Source organism: Theobroma umbraticum, unplaced genomic scaffold, assembly GCF_002168275.2.
Source record: "Theobroma umbraticum cultivar Fairchild unplaced genomic scaffold, ASM216827v3 scaffold_239.1, whole genome shotgun sequence".
Lineage (NCBI taxonomy): Eukaryota > Viridiplantae > Streptophyta > Magnoliopsida > Malvales > Malvaceae > Theobroma > Theobroma umbraticum.
Window position 1 is genome coordinate 630,543 of NW_018397273.1, and position 16,151 is coordinate 646,693.

At 31.9% G+C, this 16,151-nt stretch overlaps 3 protein-coding genes across 5 annotated transcripts in view; 2 read left to right on the plus strand and 1 right to left on the minus strand.

The window, feature by feature from the left end:
- Positions 1 to 1,702: 1,702 nt before the first annotated feature.
- LOC110426935 (uncharacterized) lies at positions 1,703 to 2,883 on the plus strand. Its single transcript, XM_089785387.1, has 3 exons — positions 1,703 to 2,222; positions 2,337 to 2,415; positions 2,505 to 2,883. Exons 1-3 carry the CDS (start codon positions 2,199 to 2,201, stop codon positions 2,867 to 2,869), a joined length of 468 nt encoding a protein of 155 aa, XP_089641513.1. The 5' UTR covers positions 1,703 to 2,198; the 3' UTR covers positions 2,870 to 2,883.
- Positions 2,884 to 2,924: 41 nt separating this feature from the next.
- Positions 2,925 to 7,281, minus strand: ATAN11 (Transducin/WD40 repeat-like superfamily protein). 3 transcript variants are annotated; one of them, XM_089785386.1, is made up of 2 exons: positions 6,110 to 7,281; positions 2,925 to 3,050 (listed from the first exon to the last, which is right to left on the minus strand). In XM_089785386.1, the coding sequence occupies exons 1-2, from the start codon at positions 7,142 to 7,144 to the stop codon at positions 3,042 to 3,044; spliced, it is 1,044 nt and encodes a 347-aa protein (XP_089641512.1). In that variant the 5' UTR covers positions 7,145 to 7,281; the 3' UTR covers positions 2,925 to 3,041. The 3 variants fall into 3 exon arrangements, with proteins under 3 accessions (XP_089641512.1, XP_021297949.1, XP_021297948.1); XM_021442274.2 differs by lacking the exon at positions 2,925 to 3,050 and adding an exon at positions 4,969 to 5,793; XM_021442273.2 differs by lacking the exon at positions 2,925 to 3,050 and having other exon boundaries at positions 5,877 to 7,281.
- Positions 7,282 to 14,866: 7,585 nt separating this feature from the next.
- LOC110427016 (ARM repeat superfamily protein) overlaps positions 14,867 to 16,151 on the plus strand; it is a 16,648-nt gene continuing 15,363 nt past the window's right edge. The window contains exons 1-4 of the mRNA XM_089785400.1: positions 14,867 to 15,220; positions 15,377 to 15,475; positions 15,594 to 15,818; positions 15,938 to 16,057. Coding sequence (XP_089641526.1) covers positions 15,008 to 15,220; positions 15,377 to 15,475; positions 15,594 to 15,818; positions 15,938 to 16,057 — 657 coding nt within the window. The 5' untranslated portion in view covers positions 14,867 to 15,007. The remainder of the gene's footprint in view (positions 15,221 to 15,376; positions 15,476 to 15,593; positions 15,819 to 15,937; positions 16,058 to 16,151) is intronic.

Consider the following 16,151-nt stretch of genomic DNA (forward strand, 5'->3'; position numbering starts at 1 on the left):
ATCTTGTGACATTTCGTAACAATGCAAACAAGATGTCCTCTCTCTATGAACTTAAAAAGAGTGAAAAACTATAACTTCTTTTACCAATAAACCACAGTTCTGAAATCAGTTGTGGATAAGATGGGAGAAAAAAAGATGTGGGTCTCAAAGATCAGTTAACATTTTATAGAGGTTTGGGTTTAAAAGCTGCAAGAGTCCAAGCATTGGGCTATGAGGCGATGATGGCTTGCATTTGTAACGCTTCAGAATATTCGGAAGACAAACCTAGCTAGACTCGAACGAACAACGCAAGGCAAGAGTATCCACACATAAAAGAAGGAGGCGTAAAAGACAAATAATCATATGTGCTTCCCCGGAGAGGCGAATAATCGTACAAGTTAAAGGGGCCAGAGAGTATAAACATACACTACTTCTCGTATTCAAATGATGTGATTCGAAGGCAGCAAGTCAGCCCACCTGAGCATTGAGAATGAGAAGCGGAGCATGTTCAGTGCTTATTAATCATATGGAATCAACATTCCCACATTGTTTATTAGTATAATTTATTCAAAGGAGATTAACCTCCCAGTCCCACTGCATCCTATTCCATTTCCCTGCTGAGTGTTGTATTTTATATATTTGACAAATCCAGGTGAACGGTCCCCATTCCATAACCAGTCACATAGAGCAGAGAAAATCTATTTCTTTTGTGTTTTTTTTTCCTCATGATGAAGTCTAAAGTTGCAAAGTCATACAGCCTCCAATACGTGATCCATGTTGTCATTACCGAGCAACCCCCCAGTCAACATGAATAAACTAATAGAACAAAGGAAAGCAACCCTAGCTCCGTACGTAGATTGAACACAAGTATCCAACTTAGAATGCTACTTTTGGAACCCATAATTGCCGTGGTGAACACAAGTTTAAACATTATTTTTTTTAATTTTTTTCTAAGTATCCTACAATATATAAATACTTAATTTTGATTATTAGTTGTTGGAGAATTGTTTACCTATAGAAAATAAAAAGAGTAAGGAAAGTTTCTGCAAAGCTTTGAGACGGAACCCTCATGGTTCTCACACAAAACATTATTATATTATTTCATTAGGTCTATGAGACACACACACACATATATATATATATATATATAACTTTATTTTTTATTTATCATGTATATCATTTTTAAAAATTATTTACTTTTAAAAATATTTTCAACATAATCTTAAAGTTTTAACTTTAACTTGCTGAATTGTACATATAATTTGAGGATCTGCTATGACCTTTGTTATTTTTGGGTTCTTGGGGAAAAGCATATTGTTAAATCTTTCATCCCAAATATCAGAATTCAAAAGCTGTAAAAAGAATAATAGAAAATTAAGCAATCGAGGAAGAAGAATAAGGAATAAATTACGGAGGGGATGATTGGCACTGGCAATAGGAGAAACAATCTTTGCTCATCAAGTTTTTGTTTCTCTTTTCTTGATATATATATATATATATATATATATATATATATATATATATATTCCTTGATTGAATCTAAAAACTTCAAATATATATATATATATAATAATTTTAAATTCCTATTAATTCAATCTGTTTGGTTAAAAAAATTCAACCAAATCAAATTGACTAAAATAACCCAACTTATCAAATTGAACACCGAATCAAAAAAATCCAAACTCAGTTGGATTCGAAATGGATTTGTTCAGCCCTGCTCTTTTCCTCTCCCTGTATACTTGAGCAAGAACCGGGTAAATTTATACCCGGAATCACATAACCAAAACCTGTGGCTGGCATTGGTCTGTCAATCATTAAAGGAATGACGGACGGTCGTCAAAGCAAAAAAAGGCACAAGGCATTTGGGGAAAGAAAAGGGTTGAAGCTGAATATTTGCTTGGAGAGAAAGCTGCCCCAAAGTGCCTTTGCGTTGGAACATCCAAAGCGAAGAAAACGATATATAAATAATATGGAAAAGCAAAGGTTAATAACAAACTTCACCACTCCAGTCCTTGTCCCACCCCACCACTCCTTCGGCCCTTCCTTCGTTTTCTTGGTGAATATAAATACAACCCCAACAATCTACCAGTAGTTGCAGCAACTGCTTCATTTCTTCTTTAGTTTCTTGTCTCTTTCGCTTTCTTGTTCACTGCCTCTTCTTTCTACTTCCAAGAATCAAGCCCTTTTGCCTGTTTCAGACGACTGACCAGTCCGGGACCATGGCAAAAGAATTAGAGATGGAGGTGCCTGAATTCTTTCCCAGCTCTCCTACTTCACCTCTGTTTTGTTCTTTTTCTTTTCTTTTTTTTTTTGCCTTGATTTTTATGTCAGCTAAGCCTTCAACTAAATGATTTCAGAAGATTGAACTGAAGGTGTCTGTAAACTGTTGCGATGGCTGCAAGAGGAAAGTTAAGAAGGCATTGCAAAGTATTGAAGGTAAACCTTGAAGGCATTGAATGAAAATTAGTTGCCCAAATTCAGTCAGGAAATTGATTATATTAATGCATGTCGTCGTCATGCGTTAGGTGTTCTAAAGATAGAAGTGGATTCGCTGCAGCCGAAGGTCACAGTCCTTGGAAATGTGGATCCGCAAGTTCTGACGAAAGGCTTTCCAAAGTGGGAAAACAAGCAGAAGTACGAAGACATTGGAATCAGAATGGTGCAGCAATGGGAAACAAGGAGATACAATGCCTGCAGTAGCAAAAAGAGAAGGAAAAAAATCGAAACCGATAAGAATGAGTGTCAGCATGAGCAAGCAAAACCCACATCAGACTCATCACGTGGCAATGGAAGCAAGGATGAAGGTACTGAGAAAAGTTCAAAGAAGAAAGATGAGACAGAGCTGAATAAGATGGGAAATCCTTTTCCTTTCCAGCTTATCCAGAAGTGATCGGTACAACTGCCAGAAATGATGGGTGATGTAAGGGCAATGGTACTCATATGCATTAACCATACCATTACCATGCTATGCAGTGCTTCATATGCACTTGCTGCTGCTGCTGCTGCTCCTCTGCCTCAGACATGTTGCAGCCAGGAGTACTTCCATTGCCAGCCCCCATTATTCAACACACCTACAACAAGGGTTGGGGATTATTTTAGTGACGAGAACACCCTAGGATGCAGTGTAATGTAACTGACACTAGCAGTTACTCACACATCAGAGAAACTAGGAGGTGGCTTTTTTTTTTGGTTCGGACTAAGTCAGTTTATCATTTCATTCAATTGGGAAATTAGACTTTTTTTGTAGCCTTAAAATGAGTTTTTGTCACTCCTTTTGTTTCTTTAAAGATTTATGTCTTTTGCTAGAAGAAGGAGAAGAAAGATTACTTGTGGTCACAAATCTTAAGTTACTTAATGGTGACCCGTTCTCTTCCTTCTACTTTGTTTTGGCATAAATTTGTGAAAACAACCACAGTTGAAAGAAAAAGCTAATAGAGAGAGAGATTCAATTTGAGGTGATGGTCAAGGATTCCATTACTTACTACATTATCAATTTTAATGAACAAAATTTGTGTGTATACATCATTACTCTTGTATGCTAGGGATGGCATTTCAAAAACCTATATACAACTTTATATTCTTACTGTGTGTTCATTTAATTATAACCAAGTAAGCATTTTGACTCAACGGTAAATGCATGTATCTCTTCTGCAAAGAATTAGAACATTCTAGAGTAATACATCAAGAGAGACATTGCATTAATACCAGGGAATTGACAGCAGTGTAATGGATAGAAAATTAGCCAAGAAAGTTTAACGGACCAACAAAATCCGACAGCAAGTATGATCATCAACTGATAAGAGCCAATTAGTTTATTGAAACTAAAAATACCTAAAGGAAGAAGCTTACATGCTCAAATACAAACTACTGGCTAGTTCATCAATTTAGAAGAAACATCAAATAATGCACTCACATTTAGATACTTCTAAGAGAATGCTAATGATCTGCCTAGAACTCAAATGAAGCAATGATCATCCTCAAGAATGCAGCCCAGCCCACCGCCAACCCATCCTGTCACCTTGTTACATCTTGTTACTAAAAGCAGGTAGTTGTACAAAAAGTTCCAAAACTGTTGGGACTGCAATGCTAGGTCTAGGATCAGGAGAGAAATTTTCTGAAATAGCATTTACCTCATTCGAATTCCAAAAGAACGAATTATTGCTAGAACAAATCATCAGATGATTTAAAATGTCAACAGTCAGCACAGATGCCAAATTAAAACATTTAAGAATTAATCAATCATCCTTTAAAGCATCTTTATATTAACTACTTCCCGCTTCACCTACCCTGACTGTGTTAACATGCATGGAACTAATGAATGCTGGAAAAAAGAAACAGAAAAAGGATTTTTAAGATCAATTTTATCAAAGTTCTCTGCAATTGTCAAGTGCAACTTATTTCGCAACGCATGAAATTGAGCAGGTTGAATCCTGTAAGTAGTGGTGGAGCCAAGATTAAATCAGTGGGGGGCCAATATAAAACACAGATTTTAATACTATAAGATTAACAATTTGGTATGGGTAGAGGAGGGAAAAGAGGGGGGGGGGGGGGGGGGGGGGTGTTGTGGGGGAGAGAACATAATAACTTTTGAATTTGGCCTTAATTGCAGCATAAAATGTAGGAATTTCAGAACTTTTGGAGGGCCATCGCCACCTCTGGTCCTTACTTCCTTCTGCCCCCGCTTGTAAGACCACACTAACTAGATTAGACTAAGAAAACGTTATTAATAGGCTATTAGCCTAGTAAAGGGGAAATATTAAAAAAGTGCAGATTATTACTGGCATCCTATCTAACTTCCCAGTTCAAAGTCATAAACTTTAGAGCCAAATTTTAACTATGCATGACCAAGGTTGAGATAAACTCATACAGGCAAATCAAAGAAACTATGCACTTGGTCATACTTATATTCTGTCCACTTCCCAATCTCAAGTCCCAGCAAGGATGCCGCAAACCATTAATAAGAAATTGACACTGTTAATAGCAACCATATGTTCCAAAGGTAAAAGATAATAATTAGCAAAAGTTTATCATGTATCTATTTAGATATGATCACAATGGACTCTCCAGAGCATAGACATACTAAAAGTTTTTCAATACATCTCTGAAAACCCTCTCATTGTGTTTAACAAAAAATGGTGATACAAAATATACTTCTCAATTAATTTAATCCAACTAAACCAAGACCAACGCAACTACTAGAGGTCAGAGACCTAACAGCAGATGTCTGATATTGCTCTACCAATGACCATGCATATACTTTCTCAGTCCTTTCTTTTCAGTCTCCAACTCATCCTCGTACTGCCCACCCTTTACTACGTTTTGCCCTTATAGAAATACTGTCATTAGATTTCACTTCACATAAACCAACGGTGTCTTCTAGTCATGTAGTTGGCCATTAATGACATTGCTATATTGTATTCTAAAGCTCTTCCTCCATCTATAATCTATAACTGATTTGGTTTTCAATACCATCAATCAAGAACTTAGTCATCCTCATAGCAGTTGTACAGCTAAAGCTAGTTTATAATTAAAAGAAGCATCTCAAAGCAGCCCAGGGTAACCAACCCGCATCTTCATGCCTCCAACTACTGCATTGTCAATTGTCACAGATAGCAACTAATCAAACTTTTCACACAAGCAAATAGACTAACACACTCACACTGACTTGTTTAACAGAACGGTAATGGTTATGTTGCATAAACCAAACGGCAAAGAGTTGTCTTCTGGTTCTTGTATTTCATTTCAGGGTCCATAAATCACACCGCTTCCCAAGCGATCTAAAAATATGAGTCTGCAGCTCTTTTGCTCTCACAACTACAACAAAACAGGGAAATGTTTGGATGTAAAGGAAAAGGAAACACTAAAAACAGAGCAGAATAAAGAAATTGGTATAATCGTGAGCAAGGAGAAGGGATCAATCAACTATCAATCATGTTTCTGAAGACAAACAAAACAACAGGTGAAATCGAAAAAGGAAAACCGAAACAGTTTTGGACTTTTAGTCGGCTACAGACAGACAAAAGGACAACAGCAATCTTGCTATTCCTATAGACTAAGTTACAATTAGTACACTATGAATTAGCAATTTAGCATGAACACAACCCAATACACCCATCCCATTCATTCATACCCTGAGAATCTGAAGCTTGGTGGAGAAGGCGATGGCAACCCAATCAGGCTGGGAAGAAGACCACTGCAACTGCTCGATTTCAGCCCCAGCGGTGTAGGCAAGAATTGGATCAAGCCCGCCCTCTACAGGCTGACCCATGGAGGACAAATCCCAAATCAACGCCTGGGAATCATCCCCAGCGGTGCAAATATGGCAGGAGCTGTGGGGAGCCCAGGCGATGGCGTTGACGCTTGCCTGATGCCTCTGAAGCTCAACCACTGGCAGTGTGGGGAAGCGGATATCCAGCACAACCACCTTGGCGCTGTCCATTATGATGGTGGCCATATATCTGGGGTCCTGCTTATTCCACCCCAACCGGACAAGCGGGGTATCGGGCTCCGAGCTCTCATAAATGATGGTGGAGTGCTCCTTGTCGCGCAGGTCGAAAACCCTAACCGAACCGTCGGCGGAGACAGAAGCAAAAACACCAACGCCGCCCCAGGCGATATCATAAACCTCCTTGTCATGGGCGATAAGCTGGGTGTCGACAGTCTCCCGCTCGATGTCCCAGATAGTGCAGGTAGTGTCGATGGAGGAAGTGCCGATACGCTTGGGCTCCGCCTCGTTCCAATCGAAGGAGGTGAGCGGGCCGCAGAACTCGCTGTTCTTGTTGCCGTTAAGGAGAGACTTGAGTTCGACGCGGGAGTGATCGTCGGAGATGCGCCAAATGCGTAGGAAGTCGGAGGAGGTGGCGAGAAGGTCGGGCTTCTGGCACTCCTTGTCAGGAATGAAGATTGTCTTGGTGGGGGGATAAGGATGGTCGAAAGATAGATTAGGGTCGCAGCGGATCTCGCCGTTGGAGTCGTCGAGCTGGACGATCTCTAGTCGATTGGGATACTGCTCGAGCAGGCTGGCGATGGCGAGGCGGTACTTCTTGTCGCGGCGGACGCTCCAGTTCATGGCGTAGATGTGCCACGGGGCCTCGTACGTGTATATCTCCGATCGTTTCTGCTGCTCGTCTGAACCCTCCGGGTTCGGATCGCTGATGGCACCCATCTTCGCCCCACACCTCTCTTGCTTTTCTTACAACTTAGACTATTGCTTCTTCCCCAGTACCAGAGAAATCTTGGATTAGAATTCATACGAACAAATATTGGAGAACACTAGATAACGTCTGCCATTTTTGTTTTGACTTTGCCTAAGGAATTTCCCCTTTTTTCATTTTATATCTGAAAATTGAAAAATATTATTAATTATTTAAAATTTTTTAATAAATTATTATTTTATTATTTTTATTTTTAATCACGTTAATGATTTAGTGATAATTAACTGTTATTTATTAAAATATTATTTATTATTTTATATCATATAACATTAACATAAAAAGTAAAAAATATAATGTAATCGTATCATTATATTAAATCGACATGTCACATTATTATTTATAATGACATATTGATATCGTTAGATAATATAAAATAATAAATGATATTTTGATTAAAAATTTTTAATCAATTGATAATCGAGAAAACTTATTTAATTAAAAATAAAAGTATAAACTTTGATTAAATATAATAAAAATAAAGATTTAATTAAATTTTTTTAAATAATTTAGGATTATTTTAGATAGTATACTAAATAAAAAACATTTTATCCTTTGTAAATATTTATTGAAAAAATTAAAAAATGTAAACAATAATCTAGGATATATCAATTTATAATTAAGTTAATTATTTATAAATTGTTATGAAATATGATTGAAAGAACAATTATAAGTGAAATATAAAAGAAAATATTTAAAAGGGAGTAAGTATTTAGAGAGAATAGGAAAATCTTATTCAAATGTGTATTTATAAATGAAGTGAACAAACCTATTAGTAGGCTAATAACCATGTATCTAAATTGAATTTATAAGATAAAAATAATACTAACAAATTAGATGGATTAAATCCTAATGTTAATCCAATCTAATTTATACTCAAATCTAAATATAGATAATATAAATAGATATTCACAAAAATATTTATAACACTCCCTTCTTAAATATTCATTATATCAACAATATGTTTCGTTAAAACCTTACTAGAAAAAAACCTAATGGGAAAAAATTCGAGTAAAAGAAAAAGAGTATATAATTTTTTTCAATAATATGCTTTTGAAATACTGCCTCATTAAAAACCTTATCAAGAAAAATCTATTGGAAAAAACCTTGATGAAGGAAAAGAGTACAGTGCGTATTTTACTCTCCTTGATGACTATATTATTTAAAATCTTTAAAACGTACATTCTGATCTTTTGTATCAATTTTTTAAATGTTGAAGTAGGAAGAGCTTTAGTGAACAAATCTCCTAGATTGTCACTGAATAAATCTTATAGATTGTGACTTAAACATATTTATTGAATATAATATCACTAATCTCTTGGAGATCATGAGTAAAGAAGAATTTTAACGAAATATGTTTTATTCAATCGCCTTTAATGTACCACTCCTTTAACTATGCTATGCAAACAGTATTATCCTCATATAATATTGTTAGCATTTCCTTCTTAGTTGACAAGTCACACATTTCTCAAATATGTTGAGTTACAAATCTAGACACATTCACAACTTACCTCGTGAATTACTAAAATCTCTATATGGTTAGAAGAAGTAACAACTATAGATTATTTTATAGAATACTATGAAATAATCATACCTCAACATATGAATAAAATACCTATCTGGGATTGAGCCTTGTGTGGATCAAATGAATATTCTGCATCTACATAATCAATTAAATCTGATTTTAATTCCTTTGAATAATATAAGATCATATCCATTATTTTTCAGAAATATCAAAATGTATGTTTAATTCCATTTTAATATCTTCAAGTTAGAGAAAAACTATATCTTGTTAATAAATTCACAGTAAATGATATGTTAGGTTGTGTATTGTTAGTAAGATACATCAATACTCTAATTACACTTAGATATAGTACTTGAAGACCAAGAAGTTCTTCATTATTTTCAAAAGGTCAGAAATGGTTTTTTTTCTTTTTCACATCTAATATGAACTCCATTAATGTGTTTTGTCAATATAAAATTGTTTTAGCATTTTTGCTATATAATTAGATTTGTGAATAAAAATTTCATTTATCAAGTGTTCAATCTAAACACCAAAACAAAACTTTATTTTTCCAATGTCTTTTCTCTCAAATTCTTTTTTTAAGTAATCCATGGCTTTTGCTAACTCTTTAAAAGTTTCAATAATGTTTAAATTATTAACATAAATAGCAATTATCACAAATTCAAATCTGAATCTTTTTATAAAAATACATAGGTATATAGGATCATTTTTATAATCTTCTTTCAACAAATATTCACTAAGGCAATTATACCTCATGTGTCTCAATTGCTTTAATCCATATACATATTTATTTAATTTAATTAAATAAATTTTTTAAAATTCAAATTTTGTGCCTCAAGCAATTCTTTTAAGATTTTTCATATAGATATCGATATCAAATAAATCATATAAATAGGTTATAGTTACATTCATTAGACATATTTTAAATCTTCTCATTTATTGTCAACTAGTTAATATAGAATTGTAATTCCATCCACCACAGAGAATATATTTTTTAATATTCAATACTAGATTTTTGAGTAAAACCTAGTGTGACAAGTCATACTTTATATTTTATAATCTCAATTTTTTCATTTCATATTCGCACAAATACCCATTATATCCCACTAGTTTTACATCATTTCATGCACGAACTACAAGTCCAAATACTTCATGTTTTGCAAGTGAATTCCACCTTGATTGTGTCTTTACACATTGATCAATCATTTTTATGTCTACATTATTTAATAAATGTAAATTCAAGATATTCATTTTTCTTTCATTATATTGAGCACTATATTATATACAAAAATATCGTTAACATTTATTTCATTCTAGTTTCATCTTTTCCCATTAAAACACAATTGATCGAGATCTCTTCATTTTCAATGATTTCAGATACCTGAATTCCTTCTAAAAGTTTTATTAATTATGTCAAGGGTTTCTTATAGAGTTCTACTTCCTCTTTCTAACCATCTTAAATATTTGCTCTTGTTATTTTTCTAGAATTTTATCTTTGAAACCAATTGATCTCCATACTTTTAGCATGCCTTATCCTACAGTGACGTTAATGCTAATATGAGCATTTACCACTGGTATACAAGATTTAGTTATTCTCTTTAGGTCAATAAATACGTTTGGTAATTGATTTACTATATTTTACAAAAAAATTATTTTTTAAACTTCAAGTTTATATTGATTTGTGCAAAGATCAAAACTAGGTAATGATAACTCATTTTGAAAAATTCCCTTTTTCAGTAGTTTATTTTCTCCCCCTAATGTTAAAAATATTGTTTTATCAAAATAACAATCAACAAACTTTACCATGAATAAATCTTCTATTGATAATTCTAAATATTTAATTATAAATCGAGATTCGTATTAAATATATATTCCTAACTTCCTTTAAAGATTCATTTTTATGCATTGTGGTGGAGCAATTAAAACATATGCCACATACAAAAAAATTCTTCAATGAGAAATATTTGGTTCCTAATCGTAAACTAATTATATAAGGGAGAATTTATAATAACTTGTTTGGCCTGATGTATATAAATGTTGTTGCATCCAAAATGTTAGACCCCAAACAAAAATTGAGAGTTTAAATTTATAATTAATGGCCTTGAAATCAATTAAAAGTATTTAATAAACAATTCTACTAGATCATTTTTTATATGAACATAAGTAACAGGTTCTCCAATAGTTATTCCAACTAATATGCAATATTAAAGGCTTGAGATGTAAATTCACCAGCATTGTCAAGACGAATTATCTTGATTATATAATCAGAAAAATATGCTTTTAAATAAATGATTTGGGCGATTACTCTTGCAAATGTCAAATTGCAAGATAATAATAAGTACACATTAACCATTTAGTCAATGCATTAATTAAAACCATAAAATATCTAAATAATTCATATGGTGGATATATGAATCCACATATAACCCCGAATATGCTTCAAAAACTAAGAAATTCAATCCCAATTTTAGTTGGTGGTAATCTTATAATTTATTTGCCTTAAGAACAAACAATAGATAAGTATTTTATTAGATTAAAAAAAAATTTGGTTTTTCAATGAATGATCAAATTAATTTTAATAAGTTTTTGCATCATTATTGATTCAAGACAGTCTAACCGATCATGCCAAACATTAAAATCATTAGAAACCTTCTAGTTTACTATGGGCTTCAAGTATTCTAATATTTATGTAATTTAATCCAGAGAACAAAGTGAGTAATTTTTTTTTTCAACACACATTTCCTACTTGAGATAATAAATGTAATAGAGAGATATTAAGTGTCTTTTTCATTCGTTGTCTCAATATGATATTTATTCAGACGAATATCTTTAAAACTTAATAAACTTCTGTGAGACTTAATAGAAAATAATACATCATCTATTATAAACTTTATTCTCCAAGGTAGTAAAATATTAGGGCTTTCGAAGCCTTCAATTAATCTTGTACTATTAGATATTGTATTGACATTGGTTTTTTTCATTGTCAAGTGGGAATAATATTTTTTATCTTTAAATTTAGTATGCATTGCAGCAATGTCTGCTAAATATATATTTACATTATAGATCTTAGATCTAAAAAGATGAATATTAATATTTTTTCAATAAAATAAGATATATACAATAAGAAATTTACAAGTTAACATGAAAGAACATTAAATACATAATTAAAACACATAATAATAACTTATCATTTAAATACAATAAGAACATATTAAAGCATTTTCATAATATAGTTATACTAAAATATACCAATTGCCATTAACTTTATTTTCAGATATTTCCATTACCAATTAAAAGATTGATTCCTTTTTTAGGACAAGAAAATAAATAGTGGATATTCCATTTTCAATCATATAATTAATTTCTCTTTCAAGGCAAATAAGCATCTTGACGTGTTATATCAATTTTGCTATAGTTAAAATTATTACAAGATATTTCAGTTTTCAGTAATACTTGATAAAATTCAAAACATACAATAGGTTTGTGACCAAAAGTCTTTCATGCCACATCAATGATAATATATTTTCTATATTTTTTTTATTCTTTCTATTTTTATCTTTTCATTATTTATCCACTTTTGGTAGATTGAAAATATTCTTCCACTTTTAGTAAGTTATAAGTATCCATCCATTTTTAGTAGGTGATCCACTTATGATGGGTTATTCACTTCTGGTGGATTATCCATTTTTTAATAAGTTAGTGAATCGAGGCATCCATCCACTTTTGATGATAAGATTATCCATTCGCTTCTGGTGGTAAGATTATCCATCAACTTTTGATGGTAAAATTATTGTTAGAATAGTAATAGTGTAAATTATTATGGTGATCATAATTATCAAATAATGTCACATTTACTTCAAAGAATAAATATTATGATTTTTCATTAATAGTAATGGACATAATATAATATATACTACATGACAGTAAAATTTATATTAAGATTGATTTTTAGGGAATGAAGATACTAAAAAGATATCAAGTCATTTACCTGATTTGTTATAACTAGAAATTAAAGACCAACCACTAAAATTCTTTTAAAGCTTGGAGATGATGAAAACAACGTAATTTCAAAATTTGAAAGATTAGAGGATCGTGTTGATAACGTGTTATAAAATATAACTGAAATAAGAACTATAAGAGAAATATAAGAGAAAGTATTTAAAGGGAGAGAAAGTATTTAAAGGGAGTAAGAAGATGTGTATTTACAAATAAAATGAATGGGCCTATTTATGAGCTAATAATCCCTTATTTACATTAAATTTACAAGATGGAGATAATACTAAGGGATTAGATAGATTATATCCTAATGTTGATCCAATTTAATTTACATTCAAATCTAGATATAGAAAATTTAAATAGATATTCATAAAAATATTCATAATATAAATACATTTTTAAAATCAAATTAATAAACTTTTTGTCATATTAAATGAGATAAATAATTGAAATTTTTGTCTTAATACATCTTGAATGATGAATATGATTTTTTTAAAAACACTCAAATAATTGAGCGTCTAAATTATTATTACTACAAAACTTTGAAGTTATTTTAATTTTTAATTATATTACAAAAATTTATAGTATTATTCAATTTCATAAATTATGAATATCAACTAATGATTGTTTTGCATATATATTGAATTATATGATGCTTCGCTTATCATACAAAAAATGGTGTCTTTGGTGTTTTTTTTTTTGTATTTTTTAAAGGCAAAAATGGTATCTTTGTTTCCAACTACTTTGAGATGGTAGGAAAGAGAAAAGATCTTCTTTATTATTAAAAAGTAATGAAAATATTCACTAGATTGAAACATGTATTTTCAAACAAATTAAATCAAATCATATCGAAAATATTTTTTAAAATTATTTTGTATTATCTTTCTACTCAAATTAAGATCATTAAAATTGTAATAATAAATTTTTTAAGGTAAAATACTTCAACTCTAAAGTTTTAGTCGAAATTTTAAGAGAGTGTATTAATTTTCGAAATAAACATTCTGTTTAAAAAATACAAACACAAAATTAAAAAAGCCTAAATTTTTTTTATTTTTATTAATTTATAAAATTATTAGTATATATATTTTTTTGAAAAATAAGGAGCCCCAAAATCTGGCTTCCAATGGGAGTTTCGAAAGTCTTGATTGGGCTCCCTAGGGGAGCACTGGTGTTCCCTTAAGGAGTTTGTTCGAGGCACCTCAAAGGAGCTCCGGTGCTCCCCATCTTGGTAATTTTTTAATTAATAAAATATAAAAATAAATTATATAATAATAATCTTAAAAATTAATTAAAAATAAAATTATTTTATTGAGACATCATTTCAAAATTTAATAAATTTTTATATAATTTCTATTAAAATTTAAAAAAGTAAAAATTTTTTATTTTTTTAATATGCATTTATCATGAAGTAATGAACATTTCCTTGAGAATAAAGGGTTGGAATCCCATATCCCTTTTCGAGGAGAATTTGGCATCTTTTTCATTAATTTTTTAAAAAATAAAATTTTAAAAAAATTTTAAATTATTTTAAAAAATTTGATATAAATTTTTATTTTTTATAACGTTTCATTAAATTTTTATATTTTTATTTCTAATCAAATAAGTTTTTATAATTAATAATTAATTAATTATTATTAATAAAAACTTCAATTATTATTTTATAACATGTGACATTAATATGATATATTAATATGTTATAATAGATGATGACATGACATGATAAAATAGTCATATGGTAATTTCAACTTTTATGTTATTTTAAAAAAAATCTTTAAATATTATTTGATTCTTAAAATGAAATAAAAAAATCAAATAGTTATTTCATAAAAATAAAATAAAATAATTGTTACAAAGTTTGATTAATTAGAATGAAATACATTATAAATATTATTAATATACCTAATTAATTTAAAAATATATTATTGGAATTAACATAAAAGATTGATTTATCTTTTGATAAAAAAAATCAATGACTAAGTCAAATCTAAAGATGGGCTTTTATTCGGAATAGGCCCGACGTGGAATGGCTCAATCTTTGTCACCAAACGTGCTGTAAAAATAGTAGGACCAAGAATAGCAGTAAAAATTAAAAAAAAAAAGGAAAAGAAAAGAAAGGAAAAAGGTGTTAGAATATTTATTTAGTATATTACTCCATTTCTGTGGCTCTGGTAGCCGTCTGATATTGAGAAGCGGAAATGAAGAAATGAATCAGAGGAATTACAGGCGTCGAGTGGTGGTGTGGTGTCGGGCCATTGGCTTTTCGATGATTGGTTAAAGTATATTAGAATCAGAGAAAATGGAGCTGCAAATGAAGGTGGCGCAGGCGGTCCATGTGCTCAATCACGACACAGAATCGTGCAACCGCGTCGCAGCCAATCAGTGGCTGGTTCAGTTCCAGCAGACCGAGGCGGCTTGGGAGGTCGCCACCTCCATCCTTACCTCCGATCATCAGCCTTTCCTCTCCGATTTCGAAGTCGAGTTCTTCGCCGCTCAGATTCTCAAACGGAAGGTATATGCTCAGGTTTCCACAAATTTCGGACGCTCGCACTATAGTGATACACACTCTGACTCATCTTTGCACGAAATGTTCAAGTTGCTCATTACTGGTCTAGTGTTTGAACTTTGAGGAATCAAATAAAAACCTGCTTCTTGTGTTTCGGTGCAGATCCAGAACGAAGGTTGTTACTTGCAGTTAGGAGTTAAAGATGCTCTGCTTAATGCCCTTCTTCTGGCTGCCAAAAGATTCAGTTCTGGCCCTCCGCAGGTGCTACTTATTCTATTTTTAACATATAGGGGTTTTTTCTGTAATGAACAAAAGGCATAGGATTCTATGCTGTTGCTGATGCTTCCACTGCTAAGCTTTCTTTTTCTCTTGATAACAGCTTTTAACCCAAATTTGCCTTGCACTCTCTGCCCTTATACTTCGTTCTGTTAAGCATGGAAAACCTATTGAGCAGCTTTTTTATAGTCTACAAAATCTGCGGACCCAGAATAATGGGAATGCTGCTGTTCTCGAGATGCTCACTGTTCTACCAGAAGAAGTTATTGATACCCAAACTACTGATTCTAAAATAAGTGCATCCCACAGAAGCCAGTATGGCCAAGAGGTTTACTATTTTCCCTTTTTGGTTCCCTTGCCGCCTCCTCTAATTCTATTTGTGTTTTCTTTTACTAAGCTGAATTTTTACTGCACATTTATCATCGTTATTATTTTTGTATAAAGCAGCTTCTTTCACATACTCCTGTGGTCATTGAATTCCTACTCCAGCAATCTGAAAATAAGTTTGAAGGTGACATTCAACTAAATGAAAGGAACAGAAAGATTCTCCGTTGCTTACTCAGTTGGGTAAGATAGTTTCTGGAAGTCATGTCATAGCCCTCCTATCACATTTGCGTTTTTTATTGCATGTGTTAATTCCCTTTTAGTGTGGCATTGTTGC